Source organism: Myxocyprinus asiaticus, chromosome 12 (assembly GCF_019703515.2).
Source record: "Myxocyprinus asiaticus isolate MX2 ecotype Aquarium Trade chromosome 12, UBuf_Myxa_2, whole genome shotgun sequence".
Lineage (NCBI taxonomy): Eukaryota > Metazoa > Chordata > Actinopteri > Cypriniformes > Catostomidae > Myxocyprinus > Myxocyprinus asiaticus.
In genome coordinates this window covers 5,955,795-5,968,724 of record NC_059355.1, presented here as the reverse complement: position 1 = coordinate 5,968,724, position 12,930 = coordinate 5,955,795, and the positions used below count along the sequence as shown (strand labels likewise).

General features: G+C 39.0%; 1 protein-coding gene across 3 annotated transcripts in view; it reads right to left on the bottom strand.

The window, feature by feature from the left end:
• LOC127448924 (potassium voltage-gated channel subfamily H member 7-like) overlaps nucleotides 1–9,529 on the bottom strand; it is a 117,356-nt gene extending 107,827 nt beyond the window's left edge. For all 3 annotated transcript variants that reach the window (XM_051711879.1, XM_051711881.1, XM_051711880.1), the window contains exons 1-2: nucleotides 9,142–9,529; nucleotides 5,400–5,630 (exon numbers count right to left, since the gene is read on the bottom strand). In XM_051711879.1, coding sequence (XP_051567839.1) covers nucleotides 5,400–5,630; nucleotides 9,142–9,217 — 307 coding nt within the window. In that variant the 5' untranslated portion in view covers nucleotides 9,218–9,529. The remainder of the gene's footprint in view (nucleotides 1–5,399; nucleotides 5,631–9,141) is intronic.
• Nucleotides 9,530–12,930: the final 3,401 nt, after the last annotated feature.

Genomic DNA, 12,930 nt, shown 5'->3' with positions numbered 1-12,930 from the left:
TCTATCCAGCATATAGAGTGCAACAGTCTGACTCTGGAAGTATAAATCCATTTATTTTCTTCATAGATTAATTTATTTTTAATGATAACTTTAAAGACAGGCCTACTGTGAGCTGTGAGGTTGTTAATCAATAGTATATGCTTATTTTGATGCCATCCGTTTGTGTTGTTTCAACGTAATATTTGTAAATTATGTTTAATAGCAGAATTCCTGGTTAAGAATTACACTACCCATGTTGCTGAATAGATAAAAAAACACCAGTCAGAGAATCGTGTCACACAAACTGCGGCAAAAGGGCTGCGCAGCGACCACCCACTCCCATAACGTACTGTGAATGATGAAATAAAAAATGATGCAAACTCCTGACATATTTGTATTTATCTAAATTATTTTCCCTTAAAATTTGAAGAGATAGATTATTTCTTCACTTATATTAAACAACTTTAAATTAATAGTTTTAGATTTTTCCATCATTTTTAATTTGATGTAATTCGCAATGCTTCATGGGATTGTAGTTCCTTCCCTCATTAAAGGCATTAAGCATACAGTCTTTTTTTATATTAACATTTTATTGATTCACAAAACAGGATTGAAGAAACAGAACATACACACACAGAATCAAATTATATCAAATTATATATCCTTCCCCCGAACATCTCCAGGTAAAAATCTCTAGATACAAAAATAGAATCATACATTTAAAGCTACAAATCTCCCTCCTCTGCCCCTCCCCGAGAACCCTCCTAAAAGGCCAAATAGTTGCCCCATTTTTTATTAAACAAATCCATGTTACCTAGCCTTCTATATGACTTTCCCTCAAATGCCACCACCCTGCCCATCTCTGTGTGCCACTCTTGAAACGAGGGCACTCCAGCCGACTTCCATCCCCTAAGAATGATTTGTCTGCCAATCATAACACTGGTTAGGACCCAATTTTTTATGTATTTAACCTCTATATTAATGACCGCCCCATCGCCTAAAATACAGAGTCTGGGGCAAAATGAAATTTGAGTTCGCAATACTGGATCTTGGATCTTAACATACCACCAAAAAACATGGGTTGTGTCCCCATCTTCTGATTGGCATTGCCAGCAGGTGGGCGTGTCTTTAAGACCAAGCCTGTATAATCTAGAGGGGGTCCAACAGAATCAATGTAAAATCTTAAATTGCATAAGGCGCACCCTTGCATCTCTAGATGCAGACTTGATGTTTTCTAGAATCTTAGCCCACACTCCATCCTCAAATACCAAGTTTAAATCTTTCTCCCATAATCTCTTGAGAGAAGTTGAAGTTCTGTCCCCCAGACTCTGAATTAGCATGGAGTAATACACTGATGCCTCATGACATTTTCCAAAGGCAGAAATCACCACTCCCAGAGTGTCTGCCACTTTAGGTGGGTGTATGCTACTCCCAAAAATAGTACAGAGCAGGTGGTGCAGTTGTAAATATCTAAAGAATTGAGACCTGGGAATCACAAAATGTTGAACCATATTTTCAAAGGATCTCAACACTCCACTCTCATATAGGTCACCGAGCGTATTAATCTCCCTCACAATCCACTCTGTCCAGCAGAAAAGGGATTTATTAATACATCATTTTGGGTTCAGCTATATGTTCGACACAACATTTAAATAAATGTCTGAATTAAACACTCTGGACACTTTTGTCCATACCGCAAATGCGAGATAACGGGGTGTAACTTAACTTCTCCGGTTAGTTTGATAGAGAGGCTTTGCAATGGCCAGATAGGGGCAAGAACTTCCTGTTCAGTACAAAACCAGGGATGGGCTCTCTCAGGCGGAAGCGGCCAATGAGCCAAATGTCTGAGACCGAATGCATAATAATAAAACAAAATCTTGGTTAGGCCTAGCCCACCTTTGTCAATCGGCCTATGCAACCTACTGAAATGTAATCTGGGATGTTTACCATTCCAAATGAAGGACTTAGCTATGATATCAAATTGCTTGAAATAAGAGAGCCAAAGCTTTGGATTTAGACCAATTAACTCTGTATCCTGAGAACTTAGAAAAGGAATGAATAATTCTGTGGAGGCATGGCATAGATCTAGTTGAGTCGGAGAAAGCACACAGTCTTGTATTTTTGTCTTTTTGACTGATTTTCAAATACTTTTTGCATCAAATTCAAATCAGTTTGTAATGTTGTGCTTCACCTTGGAGCTGGCTGCTTTGGATAATGGCTTACTCGTGGTAAATGGTTCTACTCTTTTATACAAAAACAAAGAAAGAAAAAAAACTAAGAAATAAACACAACACACCTGATAGATTATCAGCAGGTGTGTAGAAAATGGCACTCTTTCTAATAGCAATTATAGATGTGGTAATCGTTCCCCATGTAACAATACCTATGAAACAAATAATTTTTGCCATCCCTGCACAGGGAAATGGTTTCCCATCTCCAGTGTTATCACATATAGTTTACTTGATTCATCGCTTTTGTGGTCTGGGATTTGTAGGAAAAACATCTAGACAACTTAACGCATTAGTGAACTTAAACGTTCAATTAGAAGTAAAGATATGAATTATCCAGTTGCAGTTCGTTTTAATAATTTTAACCATGATGTTTCTACTTTATGATTCTTTGGCATTGAAAAGGTCAAGGTGCCACCTAGAGGGGGTGACATAAAACTTATATTACACAGACGTGAGGTCTTTTGGATTTGCACTCCCCAAACATAAGCATCAATGGGTCTTAATGATGAACTTTCTTTCAATTACATTCTGTGACGATGAAATTCAAACAAATGTACGTGTAAATGCTAAGGTTCTATGTTTAATGCATTGTTATCTGTATTAAGGTTTTTGCGCTAAGGGGATTTATGCTGTATATTGTATTTTTTGTTTTTTTATTTTTTGGTTTTGGATAGATATTATACTTAAGTCATTTGTTTCTTTTCTTCCGGTGTCTACTCAACATGGTATATTTGAACTTATTGTTTTTTGGAATGTCCATGAGGAGGTGTTGATTGGCTACTCAGGTGATTCATTCATAGCTTTTAAATACCTGACAAAGGTCACATGACTGAAATGTTGTATAATACATTTGTATACTATTCGCAAGCAGCAGCAGTGTGCGGGACTTTTTTCTAATTTATAAATGATTTTATGAAATTACTATGGGAAAAAAATGGGGAAAATACTTCCGGAACCAAGACAGCTGTAAAAGTGGGAAGGAATTGTTGTGCTCTATTGGTTTCTGGGTTCTATAAAGTAATGCATATATAAAATGTTCTAAACAACTAAAGAATAAGAAATTATTTGAGTTCTAATTTAACCTTTATTTTTAAGAGTGGTTGGAAAGAATGATGAAAAGTGAGTGAGAAAAACAGAGAAACTGAGAGAGAGAGACAAAGACACAGCTTTTCTAAAAAAGCTACACACACCTGCTTATCGTTCACAGTTTAATACATTCACAGCAGAAGCCACTAAAATCACTATGGAAAAAAATAAAATAAAGAGCAGGTCCAGAACATGCTGTGCTACAGCTCAGCGAGAGGCTTATTTACACCTCAGAGATGGAAGTGAATTTATGTGCGGTCTCTAGGGTGGAAACCAGGATAAAGGCATATCCATTGGTTCACATGTTCATATAAGATCTAAGGTCACAATAAAGGGTTGTCTAGAACATGAGGTTTGACATTACCTCAAAGTTCCCACTGGGACATAACTATGAAAAGAAAGCCGGTGTGTCTAATGGAAAAAGGGATGCCAGAAATTGATGATATGTTAGCGGCCGCTTTTTATGCCCTTAGCATTATGACTGATAGTATTATATGAGAATTCTCTAGCACTTCTCTAAGGAACTCTATTTAAAAGACTCTTCAATCGCTATTGAATTTGTAAAAGGCATGAATGATCTATGATGGCTCTCATGCAGTATATCTATCTATTACACTATTACAAGTTTATCACTTTCATATTATGAGTGAGTGTAACTGTTGTGGTTATGATTTCCTTGCTGAAGTAATGAGGTCTGCCCAGACAGAGCTAAGCAGATGAAGTCTCCTATTAAAGTTCTCCAGAGAATGGACATATAAAATGGATAGAATACAAGCAGTGTTTTTGCATGCACTGCAGTAACTGGTTGAGTGGAGCATTTGAGATCATTCACAAGGAGATTGCAGAATTGCTTTTGCATGGGAGTTTGATTTTGCAGCAGGATTCATATACTGCAGGGAATAAAAATATGACCAAAGATCATCTGAAATTTGACATTTGAAATTATATATTTATATTATATACTGTATATAATGTTATTTACAGAATAAGAGATTTTTCTGGGAAAGAAAGACACACACCCTAGCGCTAAGCACTATGTTCAGACTGTCTATCTGCGCAACCTGGAAGAGTAGCTTATGCATGTACTGATGTAACTTTTTCTTTCTTTCTGTCTCTCCCTTTTGTTTCTATATTTGTCTAAACTGATTTCAGCTCCCAGTGGCTTCTCTGTGATCTGAGGCAAAACTGTCCCTGACAAAAGGAGCTGTCAGTTCAGCCCATAGACGTTAAGATCCTCTGCAATAACTCACACACACACATTCTTTGTTTTGCACTCACTCACTCACTCACTCACTCTCCCTCTCTCTCCCTCTCTGCTTATATTCCAAAGTAGCAGTTTATTCCTAGAAAGACCATCAAGCTGCCATTGAATTCAATGATGTGATAAAGCTCTTGCTCTGACAGTACAAAACAGTTTTATGGTGACAAGAGTAGAAAAATTTTCTTTTGTTCCTGTAGCTCAGTTGGTGGAGCATGACAATAGCAACTCATGGTCATGGGTTTGATTCCCAGGGAATGCATGTACTGACAAAATGTATAGCTTGAATGCACTGTAAGTTGCTTCGGGTAGGGTTTGTAAATAAGAAGGTGGCTTTCACTGATGTCTATGTTGAATCTGGCATTGCATGAGTAAACTGATGTTGAATTGGCCTATCTGGCTTATGGTGAAGTGTGTAAGACTGGTTGCAGTTATAATATTCTTAAAGTGACAGCAAAAAATCCCAACCTGCGGTGTGTGGTTTGTACTGTATATTGTATCTTAACTGAAAGCCTCATATATTATGCTATATCTGTATATTGTAGCCCAATTAAGCAGATAATTTGCAGCACAGTTTTGTAAACATTTGTTTCCTTCTATCCTTGAAGCAACAGGATATTTTTTCAGGGATTTAAAATAGAGGTTACACTAACCAGAACTTTATTTGTAGACCTCTGCATTCACTAAAATCATCAACCCACATAGATGATGGTCAGTTAATATAAATACATCTGAACTCTGTATAACTAGCGTTCTTTGATTTCATGTGAACTTCTACAACACATTATTGAGCTCTCCATCCAGGCCAGCAGGTTCACAACAAACGTACATGCTCACACACTCACCGTCCTTGTGATAGTAAGTGATCTCCACTTTACGTTCCTCTGAACCAAGCAGAGCCTGTGCTACCTGTGCGATGGCATGCCGCTTGGTCAGCTGCCCATGCAGAAAGTCACAGGTGCACGGCTTCTGCATGATGTCCGGTCGAGAAAACCCCGTCATCTCACAGAAGGCATCATTACAATAGATGATGGCACAGTTCTGGACGCGTGCATTGGCTATGACAAATCTCTTGTCTGTAGAATTGAGCAGAAAACAAAGATACAGTATTTAGCTAGGGCATGTGTGCAAACTTGGCTGTGGTGAAAGGAAAAACCGTAGATTATTCTTAAAGTGTCAATAAAAGTAAAGCTAATCCTGCGTTTTTGGCAATCCATACCTGTACATTAGCAAATAGGGGCTGTGTATTTGAGTTATTAAAGGGGTCATGTTATGAGGAATCAAATTTTCCTTGATATTTTGACATATTAGAGGTCATTCTACTATAAAAACATACTGTAAATTCCAGAACTCAGAACTTAATACCGACGCAATAAAAGCATTTATTGAAACCAAGCTGCCAAAATGCCCCATTTTCTACTTCCGCGACTTCCCTACATCACTTGGGGCACTCATTATTTCAAGATGGCCTCTACGGCAGCAACATCAACGCTTATTTTAAAATCATTGCGCCCATGGCCCCGCCCACTGGTGCTCACTTGGCACGTAAACAGAGACAGAAAGAAGGACAAAAGGCCTACTCTCTGTGGCCTAACAACTGAACATGAAAGAGAACCCATCTGGACTATTTTGAATTATTTGTGTATACAAACATGTACAACACAGACGTCTTTTAAAAGATGCGGTGTCAGGTTTCTACTCTGAAGAGAAGATGGGTTTCATCAGCTGCTGTGGCTTCTGTTGTTTTGTTGCTTAAACTGCTCAACAAACTGTACTTTCGCCTATCAGCGCTATTTTTAATTGTTGGTGTATGTAAACATGCACTAGATGGACGTCTTTGACCATTTTGATTTGTTTCCGGTGATATGCACAGGATGATAAACTGGATGTGTGCATCTTGTGAAGCAGTCATAAAATGAGTCTTTGCCAAGGAATTGTCACTGAAGGGTAAGGGGCTGTTAAAAACACTATTGAACCTGATTAAAAATGTAAGTAAACAGTTCCATTCATTAATATTTCAAATGTCATGTTTGTTTATGATGCTGACACACTGTCTAGACCGGGCGCATCCGTTGACGCGACGCAGCGGCTTGAGGCTGTCTACACCAGGCGCATCGACACAAACTTTCTGAAACGATTCTTTGTGTTGTTGGCAGGAGTAGCGGCAGTGCAAAATGGAACGGGACACCTGTTTGTTTACTGTTGGAGAGACGCGCCGCAACTGACGCTTCCATGCAGGGGCAGTTCTAGGGTCAGTGGACATCCGGGGCTTAGCCCACAGACATCCATGTATGCATCATAACACACGGGATGCACTTTAAAATATGTTTAAAAGATACATAGGCAAAGAGTCCATTTTTAAATTAAGTAAAAGTATTTTAATATTGTTTGTTAAAGAATACAAAACATAAAAAGTATGCCTGAGCATAAAATGATTTGGATTGAAAACATTTCAGATCTACCAACTGCTTTATTTCACAACTGTAGACAATCATCTGCAATCCTCCTTAATAATACTGCTCTATGCTATTATCATTTTTAATCAAACTCATTGAACACACAGGCTGTATGTTTAAAACCTACAAATCCAGAGCCATGACACCAAGCTGTTATTCCTATTAGGATCCTGCCTACAGAACATCCACAAATTATATCATATTCATCAACAAAAATGCATGATCACAAAGTGAGAATACCAGACTTCCCAAGATGTTAGATTAACAAACAAAAGTGCAGCACAGGTAAGGTTTAACATGTGCACTGCTGCAGCCAACTGAAGCAGTTAGCAGAATACATCTTGCTGTTGAAGTGCTGATGTCGGCTGAGGCTGTTTTACTACTTCTTTTTTAAAATGCCCATTTCAATATTCTAATAAATCTCCTCATCAAGACAAGTGCACACCTACGGACCATTTATCTCTAAAGCATCGAGGTAATTACATCCAAAATTTCCAATCTCATTGGCTGGATTGTACGTAACTTCTTATCAACGATTGGCCAGTTTACATGTCAATCAGAACTCCTTGTCTGATTGGGCGGTTCTTGTCAAGAGTGAATGAAGACACTGTTTAATGCGCAGCGAGCAGAATAGCGGTTCTAATAAGGATTTTTTTTTTACTGCGCGCATGAAAATTCGGTGATTAGTACAAGGTTATAAAAACATTTGGGGCTTTTTTGCTTAAGCCCGGTAAGCCCACCCCTAGCACCGCACCTGCTTCCATGTGTTAACAGTTGTGCTTGAGATGTATAGTGTCATATATTTGGATGCAATGTGTGGGATGTGCGTTGTGTAAACCGTGAAATGTGCATTTCTAATGTTTTGGTGCTTGTTTATTCTCTTCTGACTGAGTTTCAAAAATGGTTGAATTTGAGGGGCTGCACGCTGTTAGCCAATCATAACAGAGGGCGTTTACATTGAAGTTTAAAGGAGGCTTTTCAGAAAGATGGTCAGAGACAGGGTGGAAAATTAACATATATTACAAAATTATGACTGTTTTGGTGAAAAGAAAACTTTACTAACATTATCAGTGGACCTCAGGGAAGATAATGAAACTATATAAAAAAGAGCATTTCATGAACCCTTTAAGCCAGAAAGAGGAGTACTGAGAATTTTACGACTTTACACTGTGAACGTAGACAAAGACTCTGCAATATAAACCAATATGCATACATACAGTATTTACATACATGCACAAACAGTACAACAAACTCTGCTGCATATATCAGCAACTAATACAAACTTCTCATCCAAATTAAGAAAGGGAAGGAACCTACTTTATGCATTAAATGAAACATGGAATGGTGGAACATTTTAAGTAATATCAGCAACTCTTTGTGAACAAATGTACACACTGTAAAAAGTGGAAATACGCAGTTGTTACACTTTAAGTTCCCATTTATACCTAATCTGACCTTTAAAAATTACTTTTGTTGGTTCAACGTAATATGGTCAGGTTGATTTAGTCATATTAAATAATACTTTTGACTTTTTGACCAGTTCATTTAGTTTTTACCGCATTAAGTACATTTCAAGGTTACCTGACAAAATAGTTTTACATTACAGAAGTGCAGCATGGTCTCATAATAACACATTGACCCTGTCTATTATGGTTGAAAACCTTAACTCTAGAATGCATATGTAACTTCACACCCTTCAATTCAGATGTGGGTCAAAAAAGACCAAGGTGAAATGGTAGTGTGGCAGCCTGTGGTGTGAGTAAACACATTAACACTCAAACACATCACAGATGGGTAATTAGATGCTGACATGCTGTTAGCAATGGACAGCTTCCTCTCTAACAGCTAATGGAGTAAGAGTCCAAACACTATCTAAAATCTATTGCCTTGTTAACCACTTATCTAATCAATGTTTACATCAATGAGAAACAATTGCACAATGGCTATAAACTAAACTATCTATTTCTACATTTGGACATCAAGGCTGAAATAAATTGCAGAGTGCGTGTGTGAGGTAAATTCATACTATTCAAAGGTCATTACCAGTAAAACGATATTGCATTTGATCACACGTTTATAGTTTCAACGAAATAAACATGCATAACTGCAACATCTGGAAGGTGATACTTACTTTGACCCTCGAATTTGCGAATTATAATACCGAGAAACGTGTTCTGCGGCGCGACGTGACCCCGTCGCACCGGCATGATTGATGACTGTTTGTGCGCGAGAGCCGCTGGATCGCGCGCCCCTTTGAATCCGCTTGACAAGCTTCACGAGCGCAGCGCGAGGAAACGCGTCTCTTTGTGAGGGGTCATTCAGGCGGAGTCTTCTCCTTCTTCCCACCGCTCCCGTTAACGTTATATTGTCGCTTTCCGTGATTCATCTCTTTTTTTTCGACACCGGTAGTCGTTCTTTGAAACGAAAGACACGAAAACGAAGCTCTCTGTGAGGCTGCTGGTGTGATCAGCATCTCAACCAAACTGAAACTGTCTCTCCTCGAGGGGCCGTAGCACACTGCGCACTTCGTGCGCGAGAGGAGCGCGGGAGGAGGGAACCGTTCACGCGGATCACTCTCCGCAAAACACGTCAAACACCACAGCATGAGGAATTTTCTTTCTCAACCTTCAGGATATCCATGACAGTGAACGTAAGAGCTGTTGAGATCAAATTAGACAGGTCAGTTACAGTGTTCCCTGGATCAAAAATTAAAGAGTGTTTATGCAAAAATGCAATGTTAAAAGTACACTTTAACGTTCCAAATTTAAACGCATTAGAGTTCAATCGATTCGCTCGTTGGGTTGCAAAGTTGTTATTCGCCTTTGTGGTGCATTTGGGGCTGTCCATGGTGCTGGAAATATACCTAACTCAAGAAAGAACATTGATCCTGTAACCGAAGACAATATTAGGCAAACTTTGACAGAGTTGGGGGGGACCTTTTTTACAAACATTCTAAATGTTATATATACATTATATAAACTCTGCAAAAAAAAAAAAAAAAAAACGTCCCTTTTTCAGGACACTGTATTTTAAAAGATAATTTTGTAAAAATCCAAATAACTTTACAGATCTTTATTGTAAAGGGTTTAAACAATGTCCATGTTTGTTCAATGAACCATAAACAATTAATGAACATGCACCTGTGGAACGGTAATTAAGACACTAACAGCTTACAGATGGTAGGCAATTAAGGTCACAGTTATTAAAATGTAGCACACTAAAGAGACCTTTCTACTGACTCTGAAAAACACCAAAAGAAAGATGCCCAGGGTCCCTGCTCATCTGCGTGAAGGTGCCTTAGGCATGCTGCATGGAGGTATGAGAACTGCAGATGTGGCCAGTGCAATAAATTGCAATGTCCGTACTGTGAGACACCTAAGACAGCACTACAGGGAGACAGGAAGGACAGCTGATCATCCTCGCAGTGGCAGACCACGTGTAACAACACATGCACACGATCGTTACATCCGAATATCACACCTGCGGGACAGGTACAGGATGGCAACAACAACTGCCTGAGTTACACCAGAAACGCACAATCCCTCCATCAGTGCTCAGACTGTCCGCAATAGGTTGAGAGAGGCTGGACTGAGGGCTTGTAGGCCTGTTGTAAGGCAGGTCCTTACCAGACATCACTGGCAACAGCATCGCCTATGGGCACAAACCCACCTTCGCTGGACCAGACAGGACTGGCAAAAAGTGCTCTTCACTGACGAGTCGCGGTTTTCTCTCACCAGGGGTGATGGTCGGACTCGCGTTTATTGTCGAAGGAATGAGCGTTACACCGAGGCCTGTACTCTGGAGTGGGATTGATTTGGAGGTGGAGCGTCCGTCATGGTCTGGGGCGGTATGTCACAGCATCATCGGACTGAGCTTGTTGTCATTGCAGGCAGTCTCAATGCGGTGCGTTACAGGGAAGACATCCTCCTCCCTCATGTGGTACCCTTCCTGCAGGCTCATCCTGACATGACCCTCCAGCATGACAATGCCACCAGCCTTACTGCTAGCTCTGTGCGTGATTTCCTGCAAGACAGGAATGTCAGTGTTCTACCATGGCCAGTGAAGAGCCCGGATCTCAATCCCATTGAGCACGTCTGGGACCTGTTGGATCGGAGGGTGAGGGCTAGGGCCATTCCCCCCAGAAATGTCCGGGAACTTGCAAATGCCTTGGTGGAAGAGTGGGGTAACATCTCACAGCAAGAACTGGCAAATCTGGTGCAGTCCATGAGGAGGAGATGCACTGAAGTACTTAATGCAGCTGGTGGCCACACCAGATACTGACTGTTACAAAAAAAAGAAGGTCTGAAAACATGGCATCTTTTTTGTTATTTTGACCAGTTGTCATTTTCTGCAAATAAATGCTCGAAATCACAATATTTTTATTTGGAAATTTGGGAGAAATGTTGTCAGTAGTTTATAGAATAAAACAAAAATGTTCATTTTACTCAAACACATACGTATAAATACTAAATCCAGAGAAACTCATAATTTTGCAGTGGTCTCTTAATTTTTTCCAGAGATGCTGTATGTATATATATATATATATATATATATATATATATATATATATATATATATATATATATATATACAGTACTGTGAAAATGTTTTAGGCACTTAAGATGTTCCACAAAAACATTTGTCTTAAGATGGTTATTTATATCTTCAGCTTTAGTGTGTCAATAGGAAAAATACATTTCAGAGTCCCAAACATTTCTTTTGCAAATAGAAGAGATTAGAATATAAGAACAGGGTGCTCTGCATGAGATGGCATGGCCCCCATAGAGCCCCCCCACTGAACATCGAGTCAGTCTGAGATTATATAAAGAGACAGAAGCAGTTGAGACAGCCTAAACAGATAGAAGAACTGTGGTGAATTCTCCAAGAAGCTTGGATGTCCTATCTGCCAACAACCAAGAAAAACTGTGTCCAGGTGTACCTAGGAGAATTGGGGCTGTTTTAAAGGCAAAGGTGATCACACCGAATATTGATTTAGCTTTTTTATGTTTACTAGACTTTGTATGATGTTAATTGATAAATGAAAACTATTTATGGCATTATTTTTTAAGACATCCTCACTATGCAACATTTTTCCCAAGTGCCTAAAACTTTTGCACAGTACTGTATATATACTTGAATTTAATGCACAATTTAGAAAACACATTCCTTATTTCTAGAACAAAAGAATAATTGTTTTGCTCTACAAACGATTACTTTCTTGTTTTAAAATAAACATGTAAAAGCTGAAAAGTCCAACTGAAATAAATATGATAATCAAACCATTATAGTAGGCCTAATTCACACTGAAGTACAAATATAACCCATGTGAATACACCATCACCTGTAAAAACGTGCGCGTGCAAAACCAACATATAAAGCCATACATTCAAACATAAACAGCACGTGCGTGTGTGTGCGTCCTCTCACTGGAACACAAAGAAATCACGTCAGCACTTTCAACTACTTAAACGCCGATTGCACTGCAATTAAATGTTTGTTAAGAGATCATTAATGCGGCTCCATGACCTCTGATGTCACGAAAATACGTGGGAAAACCTGCTGAGGGGTGAGATAAGGCGAAACTCAATCAGTGCTGGCATCTAGTGGTGGGTACGGATTATAGCCTACTACATAAACACGGGCATTAATTGAATTATGAGTCTTTCACCGATTGATAAAAACATTTGTCAAAAATTTGTCAAAGTATATGTGCAGTAAACAAAAACTGATTGATATTAGGTATTCTTCATGAAACACACTTCCTTTACTCTCCGCCAGTTGTCAGGTTTACGCTGTGTGACTTTGTGTGTGTTTATGTGAATGTGTCAGACATGCTTTGGACTTGAATGTAAATCAATAAAGTGATACAACAGAAGCACTTACGGTAGCTAAACTAGCCCATTCCCTCATTAATATATCA